Raw genomic sequence first — 12,745 nt, 5'->3', positions numbered from 1 at the left:
CACTTGTTTTATTGAGGGGAGTTGTTAAGTTTTAAATAAAGCCCATTTACATTGTTCGTGACCAGCAGCTCCCACCCACTGCCCCTGTCTCACCATCTTACCTCCTGTGTCCTCCCATACTGAGAGTGGGCAGGTGGTCTCAGCAGGTGCATCAGGCCAGAGTGTGCTGAACCACAACAGGTGGGGAGCAACCAGCTTGCCTTACACAAAGTGGATGCAGCAAGCATGGTTCTTATATAGCAATCATTGTGTTAGTGAGGACTCTCCAGAGAAGCAAACCAATAGGGGTGTGTGTGTGGAGAGAGAGAGAGATTTATTGTAAAGAATTGGCTCACTCAGTTGTGGGAGCTGGCAGATCCAAAATCTGCGGGTTGTGCCAGCTGGCTGGAGACCCAGGGAAGAACTGATGTTGCAGCTTGAGTCTGAAGGCTGTCTTTTTTTTTTTTCTCAAGGCCTTCAACTGACTGGATAAGGCCCACCCACATTATGGCGCGTGATCTGCTTTACTCAGCGGGTCTACTAATTTAAATGTTAATCTCATCTAAAAGATACCTGAATGGCGACATCTAGACTGGTGTTTGACCAAATATCTGGATGCCAGGACCTAGACAAGTTGACACTAAAATTAACCATAACAGTCAGTTGGGTGGTAAACAAGGGAAATGGCCAGAGTCGAGGTGTATGCAGAACTTTGTTAGGAAGCAAGTAAGTATATGTTTCCTCCCATTGCCGCTCACACTGTTATTTTGTTTATTTTTGCCTAATAGGAGTTTTGCTTTCCGGGGGCCTTGCATTTCTCCAGTCAGTAACTTGGTGTCTGTTTTTTCTGGTGTTGACTCTTGGGTACCTCCTTGGGTCACTTATTGAGAAGACTGCATCAGTCCATTTATTGGAGATTTTGGTAGTGAGTGTTTGTCAGGAGTGCTTAATACATATAATGACTCACTCCCCTCTCTGTTGCTTTCTTGAACTTTTTTTCTTATTGGTCCTATTTCATTTTACCAATCCAACATTGCTGTTCTGTGTGTACCTATATGGAATCTTAGTGTATGCATGGATGTGATCACAAGAAACCTCAGCACCAGCAGAGAGGCCAGTGTGCTGGGTGAGGAGGACAGAGTGAGCTATGAGGCCCAGTGGGTGATGGCGCTTCTAGCCGAGGGTCCAGATGGGGTGGTGTTGCCCTGAGGGGGTGTTAGATCTTTGCAGGCATGTGGGGGAAGCTGCTTGGAGCGTTGGGAACAGGGATGTGGGGAGAGATGGAGAGTTTGTCTAGGGGATGATTCTGCCCCCATGGGACACTGGCCGTGTCTGGAGGCAGTTTCAATGGTCACAACAGGGGTGGGGGCTGGGGGGCTGCATCCAGTAGGCAGGGCTCAGGTTGCTGCTAAGCATCCTACAGTATACAAGATGGCCCCAGAATGTGGGCCAAGGGACCCAGGTCCTGGCACATGGCGCATAGTAGCAGCCAGTTGAGAATTCCCAACAGTCTTGATTGCACAGTTCATGCCAGGTCTGCACTTGCCTCTCTCCGTGCATGATATTTGAATCCTCAAGGCACTTCGGAGGCAGGAACTCTTTTTTTAACAACTTTATTGAGATAATTCATATCCCTTACAACTCACCCACTTAAAGTGTACAGTCAGTGGATTTTAGTATATTTACAGATTTATGCACCATCCCAAATCAATTCTAGAATATTACATCATTCCAAGAAGAAACCCCATTAGCAGTCACTCTCCATCCCATCTTCTCCTTGCCCCCCAGCGACCACCCATCTGCTTTCTATCTCTGTGGATTTGCCTATTCTGGACATTTCATGTAAGTGGAGTCATACAATACAATACATCACCACTAACACCTCTTCTTTTACTCATGTTGTTTTCAAGATTTATTTGTGTTACAGCATGTTTATCTCATCAGTTGGTGGACATTTGAGTTGCTTCCACCTTTGCTATTGTGAATAGTGTCTGAACATTTGTGCACAAGATTTTGGTGGACATGTGTTTTCCTTTCTTTTGAGTGCATGCCGAGGAGGGGCATTGATGGGTCAGATGTTAACTCTGTGCTGAACTGTTCGATTAGCTGCAGACTGTTTCCACAGCACTGCACCATTGTACGTGCTACCAGCAGCATGTGACGGAGGAACTACTTTGAACCCCATTTTACAGATGAAGAAACCAAGGGTCAGAGCAGGCTGAGATCCTGCATTGTTCACTGCCATACCTCACAGCCCAGGGCCCCAGCTCCTCACCAGGTGGCCACATCGGGCACCATAGCAGTCCTGGGATTCCAAGTCCCAGCTGCATGGCCACTATTGTGGGCCTGGCTGCACTGAGCTCCTTCTGCCCCAGGGGTGGTGAGACCAGCTAGAGCAGGCTGCTCACACCTGCCTTCCTCCTGGCAGATCAACCAAAATGTAGAGATTCAGCGTGGCCGCCTGCGGGATGACATCAAGGAGTACAAGTTCCGGGAGGCCCGCCTGCTGCAGGACTACTCGGAGTTGGAGGAGGAGAACATCAGTCTGCAAAAGCAGGTGTCTGTTCTCAGGCAGAACCAGGCAAGTATCTGGGCTGGGCAGGTGGGACAGGTAGGTTGGCTCTGGGCTACGGCCCTGGCCTAACCCTCACTTTGCTGTCTCTGTGGTCAGAAGGCGTTTCACCCTCCTTCCACACACTCAAGCTGAGGGCCACATGCCATGTGGACCAGGGGTGTGGCAGCATGGCCCAGCCCCTCCAAGATCAGAAAAACAAGGCCTTTGGCTGTATTGTTGGCTGGCAGTTGGGCTAGACAAGGTGTTCCAGCCAGCAAAGATGAAAAAAAAAAAAAAAAAAAATTGGAGGTGATAAAGAACCCCAGAGTCTGGGTGTCCAGCTTTGTCTCCTCTCAGGTGCTGACAGGAGACCAGAGATGTCCCTATGCCCTGTGGGACCCTGGAGCTGTCAGCGCACCCACTTCTCCCACTGTCTCAGGTTTGCCAGCCCCCTTTGACCCCCATGTGGTCCTGGACCTTGGGGTGAAGCCAGGTGGGCCTTGAACAGTGTGGAGATGTCCAAGCTGTCATATCATGCCCTCGAGTAACACCGCAATGGGTAGGATGAGTAGGATCACTTCCACCTGGGACAGGACAGGGCAGGAGGGTGACCTCTACCCACCTGTGACAGGATGGGGACAGAAGAATCATCTCCACCTATGAGAGGACAGGGGCAAGAGGGTCACCTCCACCAGTGAGAGGACAGAGACAGGAAGGTCACCTCCACTTGTGATGGGACAAGAGGGTCACTTCCATCTGTGACAGGACACCCAGGGGGTCTTGGGCACTCAGGCCCCTCAAGACCTGACCCTACCACATAGCTAACTCCAAGAACCACAGCTCTACAGGGTGGAGACTGGGGGGACCTTTATTCCAGGAACCCCAAACATCAGGGACCTGAGTATTTAAATCCTGCATAGGAAAGTATGGGCCCATGTGTTTATGCTGACAGCAGAACCTCTGTGACTGTTACAACCAGCAGGGAGTGGATCTCCTCCCAAGAACATAGGCACAGGAGCTCCTTCTCTAGCTGCATAGCAGGCCCTCTGTGATGCTGTGCTCATCTGCAGTCACACACACGCATCCTGAGGAGGGGGAAACCAAGCCCTGGGCAGCACGTGGTAGAGTCTGGCCCCTCCCTGGGGTTCCCCTACCCCAGACCTTGACCCACAGAGACCCTCTTGGTCCTGCCTCTGAGTGGTTTGTTCCTTGTTTCTTGCACACATATTGCAGAATAATAAAATTTTTTTTAAGTTGCCCATAGATCCTGAGTACCCACATCAAGCATTGGTTTCTGTCTGCTCTTTCCTTGTCCACCTGCAAATACTGTTTCAACAGGCGTGACCTTGGATTCTGCCTCTCCCACTCCCACTCCCACTCGGGCCTCTCTCAGTCTGGGTGGTATGTGCAGCTGAGGCACATCCCACTTCAGTGGGAGTTTTAGTTCCTTCATTTTGAAATATGATTAGAAGTAGTGATCATATTGCACATCTAGATACATGTTTTACGTATCTTAAAATATTTAATCAACTCTTAGTGCTATTTAAGTAGTTTTAGAATTTAAAGTCAGTATACACTTGGCAACATTTTAAGTCACCTGACAAATTGGCAGTGTGGATGTGTTCTGATTTCCATGGCATCTCTGGTGATGAGCAAGTCTCATGCTTCTGCACTGTTCATACCACGTGCACATGTGTCCCAGGCGTGGGCTGACCATTTCCTGTGTGCACCTCATGCCTGTAACCCTCTAAGCATCCATGTCTTACCAGCTGTGTAGTCAGCACAATGGTGCTTCTTCCCCATTCCTCAGGCATAGAAGAGTGTTGACCTCTCTTTCACAGGTGGAGTTTGAGGGCCTCAAGCATGAGATCAAACGTCTGGAGGAGGAGACCGAATATCTCAACAGCCAGCTGGAGGACGCCATTCGGCTCAAGGAGATCTCGGAGCGGCAGCTGGAGGAGGCGCTGGAGACGCTGAAGACAGAGCGGGAGCAGAAGAACAGTCTGCGCAAGGAGCTGTCGCACTACATGAGCATCAATGACTCCCTCTACACCAGCCACCTGCACGTCTCCCTGGACGGCCTTAAGCTCGGTGATGACGCCGAAGCCCTGGCCAACGGCTTCGAGCACGGTGGCCTGGCCAAGCTGCCGCTGGACAACAAGACCTCCACGCCCACCAAGGACGGCCTCGCTCCACCTTCCCCCAGCCTCGTTTCTGACCTCCTCAGTGAGCTCAACATCTCTGAGATTCAGAAGCTTAAGCAGCAGCTAATGCAGGTGAGCGGGTGGGTAGCCCCACCCCACCGGGGTCTTGTCACAGCCCCGGGCCTTGGGCCCACGTGCACCATTCCCACCTCCACTCCTGTCCCCCATGGTGTTGGCCAGACCTGCTGGTCACCAGGACAGCGCTTTCATGACACTTTGTCAATGCTATGCACCTTCTTTTACTTACATGTCTTTTACATAGGTAATTCTGTATTGTTAACCTACATGGAATTGCAGCATTATAGATGGAAGGTTCCCAGAGAATTAGGTTTCTGGTTACAAGTTTGGGCACCACCAGAGGTTTTCTTATGTCCCTCTGAGGTCCCTGCGTGTAGTTTCCCATGCTGTGTCCTCTAGACACGTCACGTCAGGGTTTCCTGCCCCGACTGAACAGAATCCCAGGGTCTGCACCACAGCCCCTTGGTTTGCTGCATGTCTCTGAGGAGGGACTCACCCAGCCCCGCAGGCATCTGGGCAGGGCGAAGAGCCATTCATAGCCCCACACATGACACCTCCACCCGAATTTATCACAGAGAGGCTAGCAGGGTGATGGTCATGGCATGGATGGGGTCACTACTGGGACTGTCCAGGGGTCCTCTGAGTGCAAGTACTACTGTGGGCTGTTGACGGGCCCTTTCTGTGCCTTCGCAGATGGAGCGGGAGAAGGTGGGCCTGCTGGCAACACTGCAGGACACACAGAAGCAGCTGGAGCAGGCCCGAGGGGCCCTGTCGGAGCAGCACGAGGAGGTGAGCCGCCTCACAGAGAACCTGAGTGCTCTGCGGCGCCTGCAGGCCAGCAAGGAGCGGCGGACAGCCCTGGACAGTGAGAAGGAGCGAGACAGCCATGAGGATGGTGACTACTATGAGGTGGACATCAATGGGCCTGAGATCCTGGCCTGCAAGTACCGTGTGGCCCTGGCAGAGGCTGGTGAGCTTCGGGAGCAGCTGAAGGCGCTGCGCAGTGCACACGAGGCCAGCGAGGCCCAGCACACTGAGGAGAAGGGCCGGCATGAGGCCGAAAGCCAGGCGCTCACTGAGAAGGTCTCCCTGTTGGAGAAGGCCAGCCGCCAGGACCGCGAGCTCCTGTCCCGGCTGCAGATGGAGCTGAAGAAGGTGAGCGACGTCGCAGGCGAGACACAAGGCAGCCTGAGCGTGGCCCAGGACGAGCTGGTGACCTTCAGTGAGGAGCTGGCTAACCTCTACCACCACGTGTGCATGTGCAACAACGAGACGCCCACCCGTGTGGTGCTGGACTACTACCGAGAGGGCCCGGCTGGCGCCGGCAGCTGCAGCCCTGAAGCCCGCGGGCGTCGCTCACCTGTGCTGCCCAAGGGGCCGCCTGCCGCAGAGGGTAGGGCCAGGGACAGCAGCCCCTCACCTGGCTCCTCACTGCCCTCGCCCCTGAGTGACCCACGCCGGGAGCCCATGAACATCTACAACCTGATCGCCATCATCCGTGACCAGATCAGGCACCTTCAGGCAGCCGTGGACCGCACCACAGAGCTGTCGCGGCAGCGTCTGGCCTCACAGGAGCTGGGCCCAGCTGCGGACAAGGACCGGGAGGCACTCATGGAGGAGATCCTGAAGCTGAAGTCACTGCTCAGCACCAAGCGGGAGCAGATCACCACACTGCGCACGGTGCTCAAGGCCAACAAGCAGGTGTGCATGGCGCTTGGGTCCAGCAGGGGTGGGCACGTGGGCGGGGGGTTTCTCACCCTCCCTGGCCTCCTGTCCCGTGCTGTTCCTGCTACTGAAGGAAAGATGTGAGAAAACCTCACCTCATTGCTGTGGGGAGGGGCTGAGGCCTTTGAGAGGCCCCAGGGCTGGCTGGGGCCTTGGTCTGTGGCACTGAGGCAGCAAACCCCTCCTGACACCCCTCACCTGCCCGTCTTTTGCATCTCTGACCCCCTAGACGGCAGAGGTGGCCCTTGCCAACCTAAAGAGCAAGTATGAGAACGAGAAGGCCATGGTGACCGAGACCATGATGAAGCTGCGCAATGAGCTCAAGGCCCTCAAGGAGGACGCGGCCACTTTCTCCTCACTGCGTGCCATGTTCGCCACCAGGTAACGCTTAACTGTTCCTTTCGCTGCTCAGCAGCCCAGGAGCCTGGCCCTGTGGGTAATTCCATTTCTGCTGTGTGAAAACCCAGGGGCCCAATTTTTCTCCACTTTACACCTCATTTGAAAAAGTTGGAAGCAGAAAGCTGAAAGAGTGGGTCCTTATGGCCAGGCTGGAGGCATGAGCTTTGAAGGAGAAACAGACAAGTGGGCAAGCCAGTGATAACAAATGAGTTTGCCCCCAGAACTTGGTGGGAAGTTCGTGTATTTAGAAGGAAGGTTCCCCTCCCAGCAGGGGCGGGGTCCCAGTGCTGCCGCTCTGACCCTACCAGTTAGAGTGTGTGGGGGTGGCGGGCAGTGTCTTTCTTTAGGCCAGTCCTGTGGTCAGGAAGCCGGGCAGGTGCAGAGCTGGAGGCTGCTTTGGGGGCCTGCTTCTGGGTGTTTCCCTATTCAGAGAGGCATGGTGCCATCTGCTGGCCAGTGTCAGTCAGGGTTGGGAGGCTGAGGCTCTGGGTTAAGCAGGGTTGAAACTGAGCTCAGGGCCTACTTTGCCTTGTGCCAGGGTGCTGGGCACTCCCTGCATTTCAGCGATGTGGGAGGAGGGGGCAAAGACAAAGAAAGAAGCTTCCAGGCCTCTCTGGAAGCTTTCTTTCCTCCTGGGCAAAGTGCTTGGGAAAGATCTCACAGGTAGTCCTCAGCACATAGTATGTTGACCCTTGCTTCCTCAACTTGTTTTATTTAAAAGCCTGACTTCTCAGATGGTGCCAAGATCACAAACCTCGGGGCAAGGGTTAAAACTTGCTGATGGTCCTTGGCCTTGGTGGATGGGGGTGTAGGGTGGGTGTGCCCACCATCCCCTTCACCCAGGCCGCACTCCCTCCCTCAGGGACAGACCCAGCGTGGGCATTTCTCTCCCAGCTCCTTACCTAGGTGGGGAGCATGTGTCACAGCTCAGCAGATACTAAAATAGGGCTGTTTATGACATCCACATGTGTTTTTCCCAGGCTCTGGTTAGCCATTTGCTCTAGACTTACTAAGCACCTACTGTGTGCCTGGGCTATTCCGGGAACAAGCCAATTCCTGCCCTCGGGTTTATCCCCACATCCTGAGAGCCAAGTGATATCACACCTCCAGCCCGCTGCCCCTGAGACACCTGGAGGCCTTGAAGGGCAGCCACCACTTCCTTTAGTGAAAACTGGCTTCAGAGAGCCCCTCCCAGAGAAAGCCAAACCTCAGAGGGGCACATCCTCTTCGTTTCTAGCCCAGTGAGCAGATGAGGTCTGCTCACCTTCTGGAGCCCTCAGTACAGGAGCCGTGATCACACACGCCGCTGGCTCTCCCAGGTCCTTCAGCCATGCTCTCGCCTCTTGCGTACCCGCAGGTGTGACGAGTACATCACACAGTTGGATGAGATGCAGCGGCAGCTGGCAGCTGCTGAGGATGAGAAGAAGACACTCAACTCACTGCTGCGCATGGCCATCCAGCAGAAGCTGGCACTGACCCAGCGGCTGGAGCTGCTTGAGCTGGACCATGAGCAGACCCGGCGAAGCCGCGCCAAGGCCACCCCCAAGTCCAAGCCTGGCACCCCGAGCGTAAGTCACACCTGCGCCTGCGCTAGTGACAGGGCTGAGGGTGCTGGGCTTGCTGCCCAGGTGCTCTGTGGCGAGAAATATAATGTTTACTGCGATTAGGGCCGCAAGGGTACACGCTGCAGCTAACCTGCCACATATCACCTGTACGCTTCACCTCAACTAACCTGGCAGCAGCGGGACCATGGTGCTAGGCTGGTCTTAACTGTGACTAATGCACAGAGGGAAGAATTTAGCAGAGGCAGCCTGCTGCTCCACCTGGACAGTGCAAGCTTTGTGTCTGTTTCTCACCCCTCGGGACCACCCTTCACAGCAGCTGCTCTCTTGGAGGGGTGGTCAAGGTGGGGTTGGAGCCACGTGTCCTTGCAAAAATGTGGCTTCCCAGGGCCTGGGTGCCATTGGCTCTCACTGGGAGGGGCAGAACTTGCATTGAAACTTGCATGTTCCCTGCATGTGTCTAATGCAGTTGTACTGCCCCGGCACCCAGAAACCAGTGTTAGAGGTTCCAGCCTGAATCCCAGGTGCAGCCTCGGAGGACACTCTGTGCTTGGTACAGATTACGGAGAGAATTATTTTGTAGTTTGTGCGGCATCTCATTACAGTTTATATTTGGGACAGAATTATAGAATTCCTTCCCCTAAACCCAGAGGAAGAGCAGCCCTGTGGCCCATGTCCTCCAGCCCAGGCGTACACGTGCACTGGGCACCAGTCATGCTCAAGAGGCACAGGCATACCTAACCACACCCCAGACCAGAGCTCAGCAGCCTCAGCTTCTCTTTTTGAGATTTGTACGCTTGTCTGGTGGCCTGTAAAAGGTGACAAATCGGCAGGCCAAAGGCTTGGGTTTTTTCCAATGAGAAAAACTTCCCAAGTGCCTGGCCAGACCGCTGTCCTCACAGGAAGCCCATCCTTTTGTACTTAAAGTGTCCCCAGCTTCCAGTTGGATTTTTTTCACTCTCTGCCCATTATCAGGCCTTCCTCTCAGGGGGCTTCAGACTACAAGAAACAGGGCTGTGGAAACCCCCAACCTGAGCTTGAGTTACCAGCGGGCCAGGCTGAAATGAGGGACCGGGTCCCACAGCTATTAACTGAAGCCTGGCCTGGTGTGGGAAGGGAGCCTTGAATGGACCCAGGGCTAGTTTCAGGATTCACGGTAGGAGGAATATGGTTCTTGATCATCAGGGCAATTCCAGAGGTGGTGACATGCAGGAAAGGCAGCCATAGTACTCCCCCATGCTCAGAAGCTGCACCCACACCAAGAGTTTTGGCAGCCGAACTTCTTTCAGTATTTCTCTCCATGTCATCCATGGGGCCCACCAGCCATGAAGCTGCAGTCTCCCTGAATAGCTCTTTGCCTCCTCTCTCTGGGGCCCAGAGGGGGAATTTTCATTGTCCCTGCGCACAGGTATCTGCCCCTATTCCACTCTTTCCCTTAGTTCCCAAGCATGCTCAATTCCCACTAGATGCCAGGTGCTACCCAGACCAACTTGGGTTTGGCAAACAGCGGAGTGAAGATATACAGGATGGACCATACCTGTCCCTTCTGTGTGCCTATACCCAGCTCCAGGCTGTTTTGCAGATGGGATGTCAGGTCTTGGATTTCCCTCCCACTTGAGAAAATGTCAGGCCATCTCCCCTCTGCAAGCAGGACTTCCAGGGGCATGGCTGCCTGCTGGCACCACATACTGCTTCTGCCTCTTTGCCAAGCCTGGCACACAGCTTCTCTCCATACTTGTAAAGTAAAGGGTCTTCATGAGGTACTCGGGGCCAGCGGCGCCCCCTAACACATGCAGGTCTTCTCTGCTGCCAACTAACACACCCATGCCCTCACAGCTCGGTGAGAGCTTTAGTTGTCTGACGGGTGACCGGTTCTAACGTTGTCTTGTTTTCTCCCATTTTCAGCTGTAGAGTAGCTGCTGGGAGGACTCGGCCGCCGGCCCTGTCACACTGCAGCCCCCTCCCCTCCTCTCCCATGGGCCCACGCAGAGGAAGGAAGGGCAGCCTAAAAGTCCACTTAGAAACGTTTTTGGATATGCTACTGCAATTCTTTTCAAAATAGCATTCCCCAAGTTTTTAATGGCAGAGGAAATAAAAGCTTTAATGTTGAGAATGCCGCCAGCTGCTGCTTGGAAAGGCCTTTGTACAGGCACTGAAGAACCTGCTTGGACAGCGACCACCAGGCTTGCTTAGGAACCCTCTAGAAACACTTACCACTGGGGTCTCCCTATTACAGATACTCCTTTTTTACCCAATCCACCTGTGCACTTTTGATATTTTGATATTATATTTGCTTCCTTCATCCCTGGCATAGAGACGGTCTCAGATGCCGTAGTCTGTCTCGTGGTCCTGTAGCTCCCAACGGTGTGTTGATCTGTTATCAGCACATGGCACAGATGTGTCCTCCTAGCGTGTAGCTCTAGACTGTTTAGGTGAAGGCTTCAACTTGGTAAGGAGCCCGGCTAAATGTATCCACGCTGTGGTTCAGCAGCCTTTTAATTATACGGCATTGTGGTTCATGTTTGAAATTACAGATTTTAAATGCCATGTTCATTAAGAAATCCAGGGTATTCGGATTCTGGGGTTTTTCATATTGTATTATTATTATTCTTAGGAATAGTTCAATGTAACAAGAAGAAAACTTGACCTTTGCTCTGGTTAAACAGTAAAAGGCACTTGAAAACAAAAAGATAAATTATTGAATGAGTAGTATTACCTACAAATTCCAGAATTTTCTGGGTTTTAGGACATTGTGAAGCATGACTGATTAACAGAATTTTATACAACTGTACCAGTGAAATTCCAAATTGGAATTGTTTTGTTACTCCGGTTGTTGTGCCAAATTGTGGTACACTTAGAAAATTCTACAGTCGTCGATTTTTAGGGTGTTATATTTCAACGCCTTTTTGTTAGTAATCATTGCCAGTAGTGCCTTCATCAGTTTAGGGAGGTGTCCCAGCGTAGTTTATTCTCTAAAATGGACAGTGAAGAGCTAGTTGGGAATGTTGAAGGCCAGTGTGGACCAATCAGTGTGAACAGGTGCACACCTTCTAACCTGACCCTGGGCATCTTCATTGAGGGAAAGAAAACAGCAATTGTGCAAAATTCTGTTAGTCAGTGATTCTTTACTGTGCAGATCCTTGCAAATTCAGGGGCTGAGAAAACGAAAGTGAACACAAACCTTGAGTGTGCTTTGGGAACCAAATGGACTTTATGGGACAAGCTAAGCAAGCTATGTGAACAACACGCCACGTTTGTGAAGAGTGGGGCGGGTGGCAGGGGAGCCGGCACCGTCGGCCTCGTGCATTGGGGTGAGGGCTAGCCATAGTATTCTTTGCAAATGTGAGAGAGAGACATTATATATTCTCTTGCTTGGTGTAACTAATCACTGTTAATTTCAGGAAACAGAAGTCACTAAAGCTCCTTAGCAAACCAGATCTGTGTCCTGTCCTGATTTGCTGAGTGAGGTTGTGCAAGTGGTCAAATTGGTACTCGAGGAGGAGGAAGAAGAAAAAGTGTCCTCTCCTCCAAAATACAGGACAAATTATAATAATATAAGTAGCAAGAATAGAAGAATTCTGTTTCCTGGAATAAGCATTTTTATTCCTAGTTGTAGGGACCCCTATTTTTACCTTCTCTTACAGTGTTGATTCATAAGAAATAATGTTACATTTACAAAAACTTCATCTGTACGGGGTATTTATTTGCAATGATGTCTGTGTACTGTATTTTTTCTGTGCATTACCTTAGTGTCAGAATGTTGTCTTTATTTTAAGATCATATGCATGTTCTCCTGCCAAGGAACCTTTACACAGACCCAAACAAAATGCCTTCAGATTCTGAGAAAATGAGACACAGCATGGAAAAGGAATAGGAAGGAGAAATCAGTCACAACTTGGGACACAGACATATGGCGCAAATGTCTGTAAAGCCAGTGCACATAGGAACAGTGGGCCTGGGTAAAGGGTCACATTGGTAGGACCAGTAAATAAAGAATAATAAAAAGACAAATCACAAGACTTGTTCTCTGTGGCTGCTCTGACCCCCTGCTCCAGATGACTGTGGGTCCAGCAATGTACTATAATTCCAGCACCTAAAACAAGAAAACCAGCCTATCATTAACCCTGGTGGTGGAAACTGGAAGCGACCTGGGGCCCGTATCAGGAGGTGTGGGGGGAAGGGGAGACAGGGGGTGCCTTCCGTGACGGGTGTCAGGTGTCGTGAGCACCCAGCAGCGTGGCAGTGAGAGCACATTGCCTTTGCATTATACTGACCAGGAAGCAAAGAGATTTGCATGACGAGGG

General features: G+C 52.0%; 1 protein-coding gene across 2 annotated transcripts in view; it reads left to right on the top strand.

The window, feature by feature from the left end:
• Positions 1–12,452, top strand: part of BICD2 (BICD cargo adaptor 2) — a 56,406-nt gene extending 43,954 nt beyond the window's left edge. Inside the window, exons 3-8 of one of the 2 annotated variants that reach the window (XM_007123081.4) lie at positions 2,408–2,560; positions 4,375–4,809; positions 5,449–6,456; positions 6,710–6,861; positions 8,237–8,447; positions 10,347–12,452. In XM_007123081.4, the coding sequence (XP_007123143.1) occupies positions 2,408–2,560; positions 4,375–4,809; positions 5,449–6,456; positions 6,710–6,861; positions 8,237–8,447; positions 10,347–10,352 (1,965 nt within the window). In that variant the 3' untranslated portion in view covers positions 10,353–12,452. Of the gene's footprint in view, positions 1–2,407; positions 2,561–4,374; positions 4,810–5,448; positions 6,457–6,709; positions 6,862–8,236 lie in introns of both variants that reach the window. The other variant, XM_007123080.4, reaches the window with a different exon arrangement.
• Positions 12,453–12,745: the final 293 nt, after the last annotated feature.

Source organism: Physeter macrocephalus, chromosome 9, assembly GCF_002837175.3.
Source record: "Physeter macrocephalus isolate SW-GA chromosome 9, ASM283717v5, whole genome shotgun sequence".
Taxonomy (NCBI): domain Eukaryota; kingdom Metazoa; phylum Chordata; class Mammalia; order Artiodactyla; family Physeteridae; genus Physeter; species Physeter macrocephalus.
Note: the sequence above shows the minus strand (reverse complement) of the source record. Positions and strands in the feature narration are given on the sequence as shown.